General features: G+C 41.9%; 1 protein-coding gene across 4 annotated transcripts in view; it reads right to left on the bottom strand.

Annotated features, from left to right (window-relative positions):
- Nucleotides 1-1,189: 1,189 nt before the first annotated feature.
- Nucleotides 1,190-14,227, bottom strand: part of lekr1 (leucine, glutamate and lysine rich 1) — a 75,648-nt gene continuing 62,610 nt past the window's right edge. For 2 of the 4 annotated variants that reach the window (XM_034604949.1, XM_034604952.1), the window contains 4 exons: nt 12,478-12,553; nt 8,956-9,120; nt 7,411-7,623; nt 1,190-2,132 (listed from right to left, as the gene is read on the bottom strand). In XM_034604949.1, coding sequence (XP_034460840.1) covers nt 1,686-2,132; nt 7,411-7,623; nt 8,956-9,120; nt 12,478-12,553 — 901 coding nt within the window. In that variant the 3' untranslated portion in view covers nt 1,190-1,685. The remainder of the gene's footprint in view (nt 2,133-7,410; nt 7,624-8,955; nt 9,121-12,477; nt 12,554-14,227) is intronic. The other 2 variants (XM_034604950.1, XM_034604951.1) reach the window with 2 other exon arrangements.

Genomic DNA, 14,227 nt, shown 5'->3' with positions numbered 1-14,227 from the left:
TTTTCTATTCCCCAGCCCGACTATCAAGTTTTCTTGTTAAATAATTATTAGTCCCTAGACCGGGACTAGCAGTCACTACAGGGCACATCCTTACAAGTGATGTCTTCCCCTTTGACAAATGGGCACACACTCTACATTGTGATGTTGACCACACAATCGATGTCCTTCACTGGCAGTACATGATGACAAAAAAGCAAGCAGTGATGTTTTTAGCCCAGAAACAATCACTCACCGGCGACACACACACACACACACACACAGGGCAAAGTGTCGTGCAATGAATAAACAGACACAAGGTCAAACACCAGCACACACTCAAACACAGGAAGGCAATAAGACGTCAGCTGCAAAATAGATGTTAACGTTACCTCATACTGTAAATAACATCAGGGGAATATGTGCGGTTTGTTATTCACTCTGTATTGAAGCTTTAAACTGAAGTTGAAGATTCACTCAAAATCTCAATGAAATAACAACAGCCCACAGCATCTGAAAGGTTCTTCTGGTGTAATTAAGATTTATTAGAAAATTGTTTTCAAAAATGTCAACGAACGTTATTCAATGACGTTTAAAAAAAGCTCAATTCATTTCTTTATCAGCAATGCAAGTTAAGACGAAAACATGGATCAGTTTATGTGTGATAGGAAATTTCCCATTTCCCCATCTGGCAAAAACAGAGGAGGTAGAAAATGAGGTTTCGATGGCACAGAATGTTCATTGTTCTGCGTTAGGGCATGTCCTCTCCACACAGGTTTGCAGCAGATATGTGTGTGTTTTGGCAAACAGGAAACTTTGGCTGAATAAAATCATTACATCCAAGTTTTTACAGCATGAACGAAGGGCATTGTCTCGCAGGCAGATTAGAAGAGAGGATGCAGGGAAGTTAAACCAAAAGCTTTCCATGTGTGCCAGTAAGTGGGGAAATCAGTAACATGTCACACACACACACACACACACACACACACTCACACACTCTCACACACACTCTCACACACTCTCACACACTCTTCTCCCATCATGACAATTCATCCCAAATGTTCAGGGAGAGGAAGAGGGAGGGATGGAAAGACCTTGCACGGAGTGAATGATGTCAATAACACACAATGCCTGAGGGGAGAGGGCTGGGTAATTGTGTGTGTATGTGTGTGTGTGTGTGTGTGTGTGTGTGTGTGTGTGTGTGTGTGTGTGTGTGTGTGTGTGTGTGTGTGTCTGGGGGGGTGCACTTGCTGCCTTACAGTTTCTTTTGTGTTTGCCTGCCTTTTGTGTGTGTCCATGGGTGGCAAGGGACATGCTGTCATGCTCCTTCAGCGCTGCCCTTGTGACAGACTGTGTGTACATGTCTGTGTGCGTAGATACTTTGTGCGTGCTCGGGTGTTTGTCTGTGAAATCCTGTGCGTGCCACTGAGACTGCGTGAGGCGGGTTGTGAGAAAACAAGTGCATGTCTGTCGGATGGTCTGCGTCCTGGGAGTTTGCTGGTTGTACGAACAGGACTCAGCAGTTGTGCCTGGTGTATCAAGCGTGTGTCAGTGTGCACATACTGTATGTATATGTACTTTCAGAGGACGGCATCTTGAGGGATATTTGTCTAAAAGGCTTTATTATATATAAAAGATAAATAATACAATAAATACTATTTTGAAACAACACGAAAATAATGTTTATCCTGATGATTTTGTTTTGCTTGTTACTGTCTCTCCTTCCTCCACATCACTGAAGGGACCTTCCTCTTGCCTTCTCTCACTGTGCTGCTTGCTTTCAGTCTGGGTAAGGTCCCCTCTTGCTGTTTCTCTTCACCCGACAACCCACCACCATTCCAGGACTCCACACTCTTCCCTGCTCCTCCTCCATCTGTGCTGCCCCTGCCTTTGTCTGTGCGGGCAGGGGAGGGTCGGAGTGTGTTTGGGGAGGTCGAGGAGCGGGTAAGAGGAGCCCGGCCTTGACTCTGGAGGTGGAAATGCTTGTTCCCCGGGGGTGCGTGTCTCTCTGTGGGGTTTGGAGGAGACCTGGTGGAGGCCTGATGAGACGAAGGGGAGCGCAGACCAAGGAGCTCCACCTGAGCTGCAGACAGAGCAGCGGTCAGCTCCTCCCTCTCCTGACACTCCCTCCTCACTGTCTCCTGGAGTAACGCCACCTGGAGGGAGTTAAAGGAGACAGAGAAGAAATACAATAAACTTCTCTTTTGTTTCAAACAAACCTTGTACTTCAATTTTTTCGAGGGCACTCATTGGCATACTGCATTCCCTGGTTCCTTGCCCAAACCAAAACCGAATTCTAACCCTAAAAATCAGGTCTTAACCTTCAAACAGTCCATTGAAAATGGGTCAGAAATTGAGGATCAGCCAACATGTCCTCACTCCGTAAGGTCTGGGCTCACAAACATATCTGTACAAGTGCACGAACACACACAAGCATCCACAAGAAGAGGATGACAGAAAGTTGGGGTTGAATTAGATAGAAACACTGAAGAAACAAACACACACACACCAGCAACCCCTGTCTAAATCAAGCATGAGTACATGAAGCCATCAATTCAAACTGGGAGCTCCACATAAGGTACATCTGCAGTTTGACATAAAACTGTTTTGATCAAAATTGGCCGTGGGAGAACAGTTAGTTTATCTTCAAGCCTGCTGAGAAATAAAACCTATTTCACAAAATCAAGTCTAATTAAAGAATTCAAAATAAATAACTCCTCTCACTAAGGCCCTTCTTAGCTTTCTTGTGACTTTTCATCCATGTCCTACCAATATGGCGCACGGCCATAAATAATGCTTACTGGCTCATTTAATTACAAACACATGCCTTTTGCATGGTTGATATTATTACAACCATGTGCTGTTTGATAACACGCATATGTTGTATGCATCCCAAAATGTTTGGAATTCAACAGACGCTTTATAGAAGATACAGACAGATTCCCGTTGGCAGTCTCCATGGACACCAAATGAAAATTACACTGCACAAATCACTGGCTCTCACAATTGGCACATACGTGCGTGTTCAGCTTGGCTAAAGGCTTCACTGCATTCTAATTCTATCACATTTTAAGAGAAGAGAGTCAGATCAGAAAAATGCATTTAATTATAACGACACTATTTAACAACAGAGGCTGAGGTCACAAATTAAAATTAAAGAATAATGATGAAATTAAAAAGTCAGTAAACTCAGTATTGGCAGAAACCTTTACAGCAATATCCACCTAAACATGATCCACGATGAACTACTGGACATTCCAGACCAAGTCAGCTGTAGAGAAAGTTAAATTGATAATGGTTGGGTTTTATTCTTAATCAATGTAACGTGTCATTTGTAAGATAAAGAAAATTTTTGAGTGATCAACTGCAATGAAATCAAATCAGTTGGAAATGATTTTCTGCCCATTTTCTCCAGTTTGAAGAGAAATTATTAAGCTTGTGATCCAATACAGTGATCGTTTCACAGCAAGAAGGTTCCTGGTTTGAATCCCACTTCGACCGGAGTCTTTCTGTGCAGAGTTTGCATGTTCTCCCCGTTTCTGTGTGGGTTTTCCACGAGTACTGTGTGTTCCTCCCACAGGCAGCACATTTAGAAACAAAGTGCGGTACAATAAAAGAAGACACCCTAGTATCAGTAATTTGCTCCTGATCTGACATGAATCCCTGTTCACTGGCATGTAGAATGATTATAGGTTCAGGGAGGACCCACAACCATGTTTCCTCAATGTGAGTTATGTTGAGTGTTTTTGAAGGTGGTGTGTGTACATTGATCTCACTACTGCCAGGTTCTAAAACACTGCATGCACATTATGTGTTGGAGGACCACTTGACTTGTGGGTGTGTGTATGTTTGAGGTTTAAGGGAAATCCCCAGTAATGGACGACATACAGCACATGTGTGTGCGCTCGCGTTTTGCAGTTACGATTTGTGTATGGTTTTCCTTATGTGCGTCTGTAATTGTCAAAACATGTGTATGTTTTAATAGGGGCCTATATGCCACTATAGCCATTCCATGTGGAGTGTGTCACGCCTTGTGCCATATATACAATTATTGTGAGCGTGTGTGTGTGTGTGTGTGTGTGTGTGTGTGTGTGTGTGTGTGTGTGTGTGTGTGTGTGTGTGTGTGTGTGTGTGTGTTGCCCATGTGTTTGACTGTGTAGGAAAGACTTGGAGAGGGAGTCTCCTTCCTCCCGGTTTTTATGCAGGCATGTGTTAGATCCTATGTGAGTCTCTGTGCATGTGTGTGTGCATGCGTGCGTTGTCGTGCCTGCCAGTCTAGAGAGACAGTCATCATTAGGGGCTCCTAGTGAGAGCAGGATTACAGGGCTATTAGATGGAAGTCACACGCAGACCTACACAGACTCTACTTTTAATCTAACACTGCAAACCACAGTCCACTGGCAACACACACACATACAAACTATATGCACATGTGCAAAAAACCCTAATCAACATACAGTACATGTATGTAGAGATGATTACAGACTTGAATTTAAAGGGACGCAGCACAGCAAAATGCAGTGAATACATCTCCTGTACACACACACACACACACATACACACTAGCATTAATATATGACCTTGTGTGTGTTTTGTGTGCATTGTGCGACCTTAGAGCTTAGCAGGAGGTTAAAGGTCAGGCGTCTTTTCCGCCAGACACAGTGACCTTTTCGTCTTGTCCCGCTTCATCTGCTACAAAGCCAGAGAGGGCGGAAGGAAGGGGGAGGGAGTCAAGACGAGACAGGGAGAGGCGGAGGGAGAGAGGGGGAGAGAGTAACAGAGATAAGGAGAGAGGGAGGGAGAGACAGGGACAGAACATAAAGGATGAGAGACAGAGAGAAAGAGTTTGGGTGTGGCAGAGAGAGAAAAACAAAAAAGCACTGAGGGAGTAGAGAGTCATTCAGAATGAATGGGGCTCTACCATTCATTGCATTCACTGTGTGTGTGTTTTCACTAATTTCTAAGTTAATCTCCACAAAGAGTTTCGGCTTTAGAAAACCTAATATAAGATTATATACTCAACCTTTTGAAGGTAATGTTAGGAGCTACTGTAGAGAAACGATAATGATGTATAATTCAAACACAATATGTATAACAACATAATGTAGTTGTATAAGTACCATTTTTACAGAGATGCTATTATCACTTGTAGAGAAGCTGTAAGACCATTTTCCTTCTTGAAGACGCGATCCAATTGACCAATTTTGACAGAATTAGATTTTTATAAACTGAGACCATGCAAGGTTGTCAGGTTCAGTATTTGTTTGTGGAGACGTCCTATGAGATACAAAGTTTAAGGACAAGAATAAAAAGAAAATGCAAAAGTGTCATTTAAACTCTGGGGTGTGGGGTACTTTGTACGGTAGTTTCTTTAAAAATATAAAAATATTGTTTACATTTATTTCAAGTACAAAATGCTATTTCTATTTTTGACTTGTTTTAATTGTTGCTTTGTGTTCTTGAAACCTGACTGAAAAGGCTTTAATGCTGCAACGGTATCCTGGCAACAGAGGGATATCACAAGGTCATGATCAAAACCTGATTATCTCTAGCCAACACACACACACACACACACACACACACACACACACACACACACACACACACACACACACACACACACACACACACACACACACAGATCAATACAACTTTTATAAAGAAGATAATGAATTAGATAAGAAGAGAGATTGTAAGAGACAGCAATGAAGAACAAGAAAGAAAGAGAAATACAAAGAAAGAAAGATAATCTAAAGGGATTATACTGATTGATCTGCTCTCAACCTACAGAGGCAGCGCAGTAAAGAAAATGGCCTCTTTAAATGAGTTGAGAAAGAAAAGACGGCAAAGGGTGGTGGGGGAGGAAGGTGCCATGTTGAAGGTCCATGAATGACATAAAAGAGTATGTCAGCTGTGAAATTGGCACCAGGGCACCTTGAACTGGTCGAACCTCCCTGGACATGCGCTCTGAGGCTGTTAAAGAGACAGAGCGTGGACAAAAAGGGAAGCCTGTCTCACTGCAGTGATACATCACTGGGCTGGATAAGAAAGAGGGAGGAGGAGGAGGAGGAGGAGGTGATTGAGTGATGTGAAGAAGATGGTAGGCACTGATCTGTCTCAGTGACCTTTTCTAGCCTCTTAATCATTCCCATCTCTCATCTCGGTCGAGTTGACTTGTGTATTGACAAAACATCCACCTTCTTTTTAAGATTTCAGATTTAAAACGAATATTTTAAATTAATCCTAACTGTCCGCTGATATCTTCCTACGAGGCGCATTCACGGACCCTCGGACACACTACGTCCACTAGTTTAGCCACTTCCAGTGGACTTTTAGGCTTAAAACCTGGTGTGAAAGCAACAAACATTTTACAGTTAATGTCCCACTCAAGTAGCTTATTAAACCCTTTAAAATATCCTTTGTGCCTCAAAATTACATATTTAAACACATGCTCTCAAAATGTCTGAAATGTAACTACACCTTTGTAACTCATTTCATGACTTGGATCTATGAATATGCTAATGTCGCTCTTGTTCCTCGTCTTCCCACCCTCACAGCGCCACCTGCAGTTGAGGAGCCTTTTCCAGCTACTCTGCGCCACCCATAAGTTGACAGGATTGGTTTCTTAGGCTTGTGACATCACAAACTCTTGTGGCCTGAATCCATTTTTTTCACAATGTTCGGGTGGAAATACTCAGCCATGGCGTTGACAGCTTATTTCACTCAAAATATATCATTCATCAAATAAAACGATTCTATTTTAACTTTCTGCAATAACCGCATATATAAAACGCGTATATAATTAGTATAATATATAACATATAATACCTCATTAAGTAATACACATTCATTTATTCACATTCATTGGCAAAGTCACTCATGCTCATTACGGTGATGCTGGCCTTCCTGTTCCAATTTTCGCCTTGCTCACAAAATGGGCATCCATACTCTATTTCATTGACTCCCACACACACACAAGCACACACGCACGCACGCACACACTGAGCCACCCTTCCATTGCTTCCTTCCTCCAGGCTCTACAAATATACACCCCATCCCGCTTCTCTGTGTACTGCCTCCTTCTTTTCACGTTTTTGTTTAACACTTTAATTCATCTCCATTTGGATGGTGCAGCCACAGAAATCCACCACTGCACCTGCACTCTGCTGCCAAACCAAATATGAACTCTGTCTGTCTCTTGTGTCTCTCCCTCTTTCTCTCCATCTCAAACTCTCTCACTCGCCTACTTCTGCAGCGACCACACTCACACAAACACACACCTACTAAATTTGATCCAGCTCTGCTTGAATGGCGCTGGCACGGAAACACACCAGTAGAATATGTAGAGCAAATGCAAATCTATCCCTGTTCCAACTTTCACAGTGACAAAGTTCTCTTCTTATTCTGGTGAGGACAAACTAGACGCACACACACCTCTTCTAGTAGTTCAGCATTCCTCTCATTTGTCAGCTTAAGTTTGCTCAGCTGTAGTGCCTCCTGCTGTTGGGAGAGCTGTAGCTGCTGATGTGTCTCCTCCTCTCTCCTCCTCCTCTGTTCAACTTGTGTCCTCCTCTCCTCCTCCCTGCTCCTCCTCTCCTTCAGCAGCTCCTCTTTTAGTCCTCCCAGCTCCTGCTCTCTCTGCTTCAACTGGAGAAGAAGAAGAAAAGAAAAAATCTCTGGATATTTACACGTTTGATTTAATTACGTAACTATTTATGTGTTTTGCCAAAGCTGTTAAATGTTTTGAGACTTTCATAAATGTATTAATTCCTAAAGTCGCAATATCTAAATACCAGCAGGAATTATGCTTTTTGACTTTTTTATTTTTACAGTGACTTTTGCAAAACTTTACCAGACCTCAAGGGTTTCTGCGTCATATTCTTTATGCAACATGTTTTCTGTTACCTCGTTGACATTTCATACAGAAAGCCAGTGGTAGTCATGCAGTGCCAGACTCTGAGACTGAATTGGAATTCTCAATCTCAAAAATGTGTCAACCGTCCCTACTGTGTTTTGGCTGTTACTCATGTCGTTAGCGATTATACTGTGGGTGGATATATGTTTCAGGGTGTGGATACCAGCAGGAAACCGTTTCCCCGAATGCGTCATTATTTTCTGTTGTCTCATCCCCACCGTCTGGATTTTAAGTCAACTTCTCTGTGTCTATCTTCCTTCTTTATCACCTCAGTACAAACAGAGACAAACCACAGCGTCATCCACACTGTCTGCAGGGGTGTGTGTTTTTTCAGTGTGTGGTTTCAACGATGTGCAGGGTTTTTAAAGGAATTAATCACACAAATACACAGAAGCAGAAATACAGACTTATCAGACAGGTATTACACACAGAAACTAAACTCCAGAACTTCACGGAAAGGATAAGACATAAGCTGTGTTCAGACATGAACTCCGGAAAATGTTCTCGAAAAAGGCAGCAGGACATTATGCTGGTCAGACAAAAACAAATGGAACATTTCCGGGACATTCAGGTGAGGGGTTGTGGATAGAGCCGGCAGGAAATCACATGCAGCACATAGACAACGGCATCAGTCCTTATCGCCAAATGGTCTTAAAAAACATCTTTGTCTGCGTCTTCTACGAGTGTGAAACCTCTTTTTCATATTCGAGATATTTGTATTCTTCCACTTCTGTGTCCGTTATGTTTTGGAAACATCACCAACAAACCCATTAGCTCAATGCGAATTTTCTGGACATTTTCCAGCTGATTTTTAAAATGGGCTAACCGAGCTATTTCTGGATGTTTTACGAGGAGGCTGTCAGGAAAAAGACTGGAAAATGTGAAAGGCTACTTATTCGTACATTGCGTTCTCACATTCAGCCCCTCGAGATAATTTCAGGGAAATGTCTGGAGTTCAGTGCATTTCTAGAATGGCTGTAGAGAACTGGGAAGTGTGACAGGCCACAAAATAAAAGAAGAGAAACAAACAAGTCAAGTGCATTACGACACTAAGAGGTATGGACCTTCTGCTGAAGCTGCGTGCTGTCTCGTTGGTAATGTAGAAGCAGCAGTCGGTTCTTCTCCCTGTCGATGGTCATCTCCAGCTCCACCTCCCTGCGAAACTCCTCCATCTGCTCCCTCAGCTGCAATGCACTCTGGGTCCTCTGCTCTCCCAGGGTAGCGGCCAGCTACAGAATCAAAAGATGAGGAAAAGAGATACATTAACACATGAGGCTGAGTGTGTGTGTTCATTCTCACACACAATACTGACAATGTAACCACACACGTATGGTCCTGCTATTCAAACACTTTGTCTTTGAGAATGAAGCAATACAAATTTTACTTTCCATCATCAGAAACATTTGTGTTTATATGGTATGTAAACTCAAAGCAGGCGCACAATCTAAGGTCTGTCTCTAATTCTGAATCCGAAAAGAGACTGTGAAGTGTTGATTTCTTCATGATATAAACAGGAAGGAGGAAGCTCACAAAGTTTTGTGGAACATGAAGTGCTGAGAAAGACAGAAGGAGACAGCAGCGGTGTTTCAAACCTCTAGATACAAAACACTCACGCGACCGGAAAATGTCAACAATGAAATCCTGTTCCGTAGTTTAAAAAATAAAAAGATTTAGCATTGCTCTCCAACACTCTTAAAACACATCAGTGCCTCTGTAAACAAATCTTATCTCAGAAGAAAGGCTGTCCTACCCACATTCTAACTCTAACCTCAACAAGACACTTGACAAATGTGTTATTGTTCCATGTTGCATTACATGTCATTGTTGCTGCGAGCTCCAAATAGAAAAGCCTTAACCCTCTTTATGATATATGAGCTGTTTATGTGACGCTTTATCAGAGTAGGACAATGCCAGCCGTGCGACTGGCCTTGTCATCACACTCAAACGGTCACGGTCAAAAATTGAATTGTTGGGTAAATACATCACCAGCGTTGTCTCTTACAAGAGTGAGGCCGAAGCTGCGTGTGACATATTTTTATTCAGACTTGGCCAGGGCCACCCAGTTTTCCTTCCACCAACACAACAGATCCGACAAACTGAGAGTTAGTGCCATGGGCTGGGATCATTGTGGCTGTGTGTATGTGTTTATCTCTGTGCATGTGAATGTGTGTGTGCATTTATGCGTGCAAGTGTGAAGAAAGAGAAATAATGGGTGTGGGTGTCAGAGAAAAAAACAGAGTGGCGTGTGAAAATGGGTGTATTTCTGCCTGTGTGTGTGTGTGTGGGTGTGTGTTTAGCGTTTGAGGGACTGTACGAGAGACTAAGATTGCGTGCTTGCGTGCGCTGGCTCAAATGAGAAAACACAACTTCCTCTTTGCAGGGTGAATGTACGTGTGAGGAGCTTGGATGGCGTGTGTGTGTGTGTGTGTGTGTATGAACACAGCTGCCGTTTATATTTGAAAAGCACACGAGAGTGACCACTTCCTTTCTATGTGTATGAGTCAGGAAGCCCAGAATGAACAATAACCTGTATGGACGTGTGTCTGGAAAACGTCCCAGTGCATAAATCAGTCTGTAGTACTTTCTTTATTGTGTGTGTTCATCTGTCATACAGCATGTACTGTGAGTATATTACAGCATGTTTGGTACTTGTTTTGGTCCGGAATATACTAGAATAGAGTAGGTTGACAAAAATGCTTGATGACATGGTGGGTTTGTGAGGTAAATCATGTAAATAGGGTTAAAGTTAAATGTGTTTTTGCAGAACTGGGTCAGTGGTTAAGATCAAGTGCATGTCACAGAAAAACGCAATGCTCAAACAGGACTGAAGATGACAGGTTTTACTCTCTCGGCTTTAGAGAGTCATATACTGTCGTGATAGCTTGTGCCTACTAGTATCACAGATTCCTTACACTGTGGTTTGCATAATGTAAAAAACGCTAGTGAATTATTGAGGGTACATCAACTGAAAATACTTGCAGACAGAGTAGTCTTGTTTCTTGAGTTGGCACCATAATGTATCTACTAATTCCACAAACGTCTGTGTGTCTGTATGTGGAACACGAACCGTTCATCCTATCGGCTTCACACGGCATGAGTATTGTAAATTTGGCGGAGAAAGTACAGTGCCGATTTTGGTGTGATTTGGAAAAGCAATACGTTCGATACTGTAGTGTAGCAGTCAGTGGGGGCAGGGCAGTGTGTCTTTAGCATGTGGACCGAGTTAAACATGTCTTCTTGTACGTCCTCAGATAAACTACAGCAGTGGTCGGCAAATGATTCAAAAACGTCCGCCAGATCATTTTGATATTTAAATATATATTGAGTCTGAAGATTGTGTAGATTTAATGACTTTTAGTATAAGTCCTCACTGATTGTTTCTTGAACATATATATACCTTTCAATTATGCTGATGTACCTATCAATAAAATCACTAGAAATAAAGCACCTCCTTTTCTTATACTCAAATTAATTCATAAAAAAAAGGTAGAAAAGAGACAGGAACAAAAGTGATTGAATTTTATTTATTTTTCGGTTGTAATGTTCAACTAAATCTAAGTGACTCTTATCGCCTGACAGTCAGAGACACACAGTTTGACTAATAAAAGACAGCTTGGTTCTGACTGTGTGTGTGTGTGTGTGTGTGTGTGTGTGTGTGTGTGTGTGTGTGTGTGTGTGTGTGTGTGTGTGTGTGTGTGATTGTGTGTGTGTGTGCGTGTGTGTGTGTGTATTTAGTTTATCTGGTGTTAAACAGACTGGTGGTTTTGGAGCCTCATAATCTTATCCACATTGTGTGTGTCGGGATCCTCCCAGTTAAACTCCTCTGAACTGTGACAATGGTTTGGATTCTGTCCTACACGTCTGTTTACATCAGCACACTGGAACTAAACGTCGTAAACCGATACCCCACAGTCACTGAGCTTGTGAGTGGCGTTTTGATTTGTTTGAGTTCATCATGCATAATTAAAGCATGACATCTACAGACTGTATAGCAGATATCCAGTTACACAAAGCCAGTAGATGATGCTGATAAGATTTTGGTTTAATTATTAAGATTGCTGGTCATGTATTTTTGTAGCTGATCCAAATCCTCAACTGACTTAGAGTCTGGGCCAATATTTATTTTATTATACTTGTATGATTACTTTCAGCTCACAATAATCACAGATTCCAGTATTTTAAACTAGAACTGAGAAGAGGGCCTACCTTCACCAAGGCCCTACATTCCCCTTGAAATCAATCAAGCCGCACCAAATTGCACACATTCATAGATATCAGTCCCCGACAAGGTTTTTTCATCAATAACCATGTATAATTAGGTCAAAAAATGCCCTATTTCGTTATGTTAAATGTTCATCTTGGCGCATGTCGCAGTTTCGTGCATCCGTTTAGTAGTTTTTACATAATCTTGATAATCTTGGTAAATAAAGAGTTGGAATAGATCAAGCATCCTGTCAATAGTGTAAACTGAAAAGTATTTATCAGCCTGGGGGCATACTTTCAGAGTTTGTTATTGTTGTTATTACCACAGTTGTATTATAATTAGTTGTAATAATGTAAACGTTAATACTGGTAAAACGAATTACCTTTGAAGCCAGTTGCTGCCTGCAGTCGTCCTCCATCTTTTCCAGGGTTCTGCCATGGGAGTCTATCAATATGTCTCTGTAAACACAAGGGAACCTTTGTGAATACTTGGGGCGCAAACACTGAAGCATTCATTCACTCGGATCTGTTTTGTAATGAAAATGATGTGCTATGCCCCAAACTTCAATGTTTATCTCTTTATCTGAATATATCTGACAACATCAAACTTCCACTGTGTAGTGGGAAGATAAACGTGGCATCGGGTCAACAGCAGCATCTGAAACCATGTTTAAAAAGCAGCTGTCCCCTGGCTGAATCAGTCACTCCTTTCCTTTACAGCAGAGGCAAACACTCCTCCATCTGTCTCTAGAATCATTAGCACTCTGCTGTAATTGCCTTAAGATTGGTCCATATGAGACAGACGCTCAGTCACTGTTGGCTTCTGGAGTAAATGAAGGGACCCAGGCACAGACAGAGAGAGGAAATTCATTAAAAAAAAAAACATCACTATATCCTGACGTCAAATACAAAATCAGAGAAACAGACGCACAAAAATGCAGCAGCGACACAGACAGATATGAAATTTTAGCGTCAGACGAGACACGTGAGACCGCCTTTAACCATTTCAACAGTGCAGCACTTCCTGCGGTTGAATAGATAAGTGAGTGCGCCAACATCACGTCACATCGATATCTGTCACGAGCTAAAAAGCTCTGATAATATTTACACATGCTTCTTTTTTGATGATCGTGTCAGGATGTCAGGTTGCATAACGAATATTTAACAAGAAAACTCCCAGCAGTCCCTGGGGAAGCAGAGAGGCGGGTGAGGAAGGAATAGGAAACATCTGAGACAGTGAGAAAGGAAGAGCGTAAAGAAGAAGGGAGAAAGAAAGAAAGAAAGAAAGAAAGAAAGAAAGAAAGAGTAGTTGGCATCGAGATAGCTAAAAGCGGAATATTTCATTGGTTTGTTGATCTATGTCAAAATATAAAATTTCATTTCAGCAGCTGGTCGGACTAATAAGATGTGAAGGATGAAATAAAACTATGTCCAGTTGGAGACAAGAAGGGGAACGTATCATTTATTACCAGTGTTTATACAGTTAGAGTTTAGAGCATAATCTCTATAAGCACATTCTGTTAATATGCAGAATCTGAAGGCGAGGGACAAGATTTGTGGATCTGGAGTCTTCTGGTTTCCATTTCAACCACGTTTAAACAGACTTTGGTTGCCTGTAAACAGAGCAAAAGAGGTGGAACACATTGACAAAAATCCATCAGTTATCAGCTTTAAAATGTTTTGGGTGATAGCTGATGGGCTCCGAGATTGAAGAAGGCAGAACAGGCTCACAAACGCTGTAAGCATTTAATAGCATTTTTAACATTTCTATATCAACATTCCCTTCTTATACACCAAAGTGGTATACAGTATACAAAACAAAAAACATACACAAATATACAGACATTTAATTGTGTAAAGCGTAAGCGTCTGTGTGAGCCGTGTGTGCGTTTACGACTCTGACTCTGTGTGTATCTGATCGTGGAGCAGATGATCTGCAGTATAATAAAGAGCAGCAGCTACATTCCATCTCTTCCTAGTCGGGGCAGACACAATATTATTCACTCCACTGGCTCTGGCTAATCACATCAGCCTACTCACCACACACACACACACACACACACACACACACACACACACACACACACACACACACACACACACACACACACACACACACACACACACACACAC

Source organism: Hippoglossus hippoglossus, chromosome 13 (assembly GCF_009819705.1).
Source record: "Hippoglossus hippoglossus isolate fHipHip1 chromosome 13, fHipHip1.pri, whole genome shotgun sequence".
Classification (NCBI taxonomy): domain Eukaryota; kingdom Metazoa; phylum Chordata; class Actinopteri; order Pleuronectiformes; family Pleuronectidae; genus Hippoglossus; species Hippoglossus hippoglossus.
The sequence above is the reverse complement of the archived record's forward strand: the minus strand, read 5'-3'. Positions and strand labels throughout refer to the sequence as shown.